Genomic DNA, 2972 nt, shown 5'->3' with positions numbered 1-2972 from the left:
GATGAGTCTGAACCTCTAAATGTAAGCACATCCGAAGAGGAACACACTATTGAATCGCAAGAAACCGACGCTAATCCAGATGCAAGTTCCAGATCCAGTTTATCAGATTCATCTGAAGAAACTTTTTTCTCTGAAAGTGAGACAACAATTCAACCTGATGATGATGAATACTTACCACCAGAAAATATAGAAGTTGAAGTCTCAGAAACACGAAGATCATCTCGCCCACCGAAACCTATACAGAGACCTGATTTTGTGAGTATGGCAGCCGTAGGTTTGGAAGTAAATGATCCAGTCACAGTAAGTGAAGCTATGGCCAGAGCGGATGCCAACTTATGGCGTGAAGCGATGAATGAAGAGTTCGAGGCTTTAAACCAAAACAAGACTTGGACGCTGGAAACCAGATGGATGCTGTGTCTGCATTTCTCCAAGGGGAACTTAACGAGGATATCTTCATGATTCCACCCGAAGGTATGAGAGTTGATACAACCAAGGTATGCAAATTACAAAAATCACTTTATGGACTCAAATAGTCAAGCAGAGTCTGGAACATAAAGTTGGATTCAGCATTGGCAGTCTTTGGAATGAAAAATCTTCAGCTGATCCCTGTGTTTACTACAAATTAGTGGGGGATAAAAAATTATTTGTAGCAGTATATGTGGACGATCTGTTGGTGATGTCAAACGATGTAACAATGAAAACGGACTTGAAATCAAAGCTGATGGAAAGTTTCCAAATGAAAGACCTAGGAGAAGCGCGTTTCATACTGGGTATGCAAGTACAGCGCGATCGAGGTAATGGTACCATCTCAATTGACCAGGAGCAATACATTAAAGAGATCCTTCAGCGATTTGGAATGATGGATTCCAACCCAGTTTCAACTCCAGTTGACCTCAACCAGATTATTTCTAAAGAAATGTGTCCAAAAAATGCGGAAAAAACTGCAGAAATGAAAAATGTGCCATATCAAGAAGCCATCGGGTGCATAATGTTCGCTGCTCAGGTTACACGTCCAGACTTATCGTTTCCCGTTAGCTGTTTGAGCCGATATAACCAAAACCCTGGTAAGTCACATTGGAATGCCATTAAAAGAATTTTTCGTTATTTAAAGGGCACCATCAACACAAAACTGGTGTTTAACAAAAATAGTAGCAACAATCTCCTGGGCTACTGCGATGCTGACTGGGCTTCGGATACAGACGAGAGGCTATCAACAACCGGATACGTATTCAAGCTGCAGGGTGCTGCAATTTCCTGGAGCACCAAAAGGCAACCTACTGTTGCATTGTCAACCACAGAAGCTGAGTATATGTATGTCATCAGCGACCCAAGAAGCTTTGTGGTTACAACGTCTCTTAGGTGAGCTCCTCGCAGAAATAGCTCCAACAAAAATCTACTGCGATAACAAAAGTGCATTGGACTTGGCTGTTCTCAATGCGTATAGAGCACGTACCAAACACATAGACGTGCGCCATCATTTCGTCCGAGAGCAGATCAACTCTAATAAAATCATCCCAGAATACATTAACACAGACAGGATGTTGGCAGATGTACTAACCAAAGCGGTTACAAAATTAAAAATTGAATTTTGCTGTAAGGGTATGGGATTAGAAGTTCAGATTGCCAAGTAAGTTTTTTCATTATAATGGGGGTATTGTGAATATAACTTAAAACTCCATTTTTGATTATCTGGCAACACTGCTCATCTTGTACTTTGATCTATTCTTATTAAATTATACTTACTCTTCTTCTTTCACTGTATAAGCTCGGTTGTTTTATTTCTTGTGCTCCGCTCAACTTTGATTTACTACATATTTTAATTCCAAAAAAAACAACACCAAAATATACAAAACGAAAAAATCTTCCTTCCCTTTTTTTTTGAACTCTAATTCTATTTTCAAAAAAAAAAAATGTACATTATATCAAAAAAATAGGAAACTTATAGCAAAAAATGTAAAGGTAAACAAAAAAATTTAAGTAGCAAAAAAAAATCTTAATAGTTATAATAAATTAACAAAAAAATGAAAAACGTTTAATGAAAACGGAATGAACAAAAAAAGAATGAAAAAAAATATGAAATAATTATTGAACAAAAAAAAAAAAACAACGAAATTTAAATATCAAAAGTAAATAAAGAAATGAATATGAATATTAAGTTAACAGAAAAACAATTGGAAGATATAAATAGGTATTGTAATTTGAAAAACTTATGAAAAACTAAAAAAATGTAATACGTTTTCGAAATTATTTTTGAATTACGACAAAAACGGAATTAAAAAAAATCAAAAACACAATAACTAAGTATGATATGATAAATAAGCAAACACCAAAGAAAATAAAAAAATGAACAGACACATAAATTAAAGTATGTTGACAAAAAGTAAAGTATTTTCAAAACTAATTTTGAACTCATTCAAAAAACTTAATTCAGAAAAACAATTACCTAACTAAAAATTTAAATTCAAGAAAACTAAAAAAAACTTTGTAATACATTTTTTTTTCGAAAAAAAATTTTGAAAACCAAAAAGAACGAAATGAACGAAAATGAATAAACTTAACAACTAAACTATCACTAAAAACAAATTTCTAACTTTTATGATTTTTGCAAACTTAATGTTATTTTTCTTCTGAAAAACACTTAAATTCACAAAATGAATTAGAAACTATTTTCAAATTCTCTAAAATCAGAATTTTAATTTTATCAAAAAAACTGACTTAGTGCCGGTTTGTTCGAAGTCGATTATCTTTTAATCAAGGATTATTCCATACAAAAATCCTTGATTAAAAGATAATCGAGTGTCAACAAACCGGCCCTTAAAGTTTAAGAAAAAAAATAAACAAAAATAAACTAAAACTAAACTTTCAGAAAATTTGAAAATTTTTTTTTTTTTTTTCAAAAAAACTTTTTCATTTAGAAACTAGCGAAGACTTTTTCTTAAATAAAGCCTTTAAACTTCTTTTACCAAATCTTA

General features: G+C 32.7%; 1 protein-coding gene across 1 annotated transcript; it reads left to right on the top strand.

Moving 5' to 3' along the window:
- Positions 1-694: 694 nt before the first annotated feature.
- Positions 695-1363, top strand: LOC129918242 (uncharacterized). The gene has a single exon (XM_055998662.1). It carries the CDS (start codon positions 695-697, stop codon positions 1361-1363), a length of 669 nt encoding a protein of 222 aa, XP_055854637.1.
- Positions 1364-2972: the final 1609 nt, after the last annotated feature.

The sequence above is a fragment of the Episyrphus balteatus genome, chromosome 4 (genome assembly GCF_945859705.1).
Source record: "Episyrphus balteatus chromosome 4, idEpiBalt1.1, whole genome shotgun sequence".
Taxonomy (NCBI): domain Eukaryota; kingdom Metazoa; phylum Arthropoda; class Insecta; order Diptera; family Syrphidae; genus Episyrphus; species Episyrphus balteatus.
The sequence above is the reverse complement of the archived record's forward strand: the minus strand, read 5'-3'. Positions and strand labels throughout refer to the sequence as shown.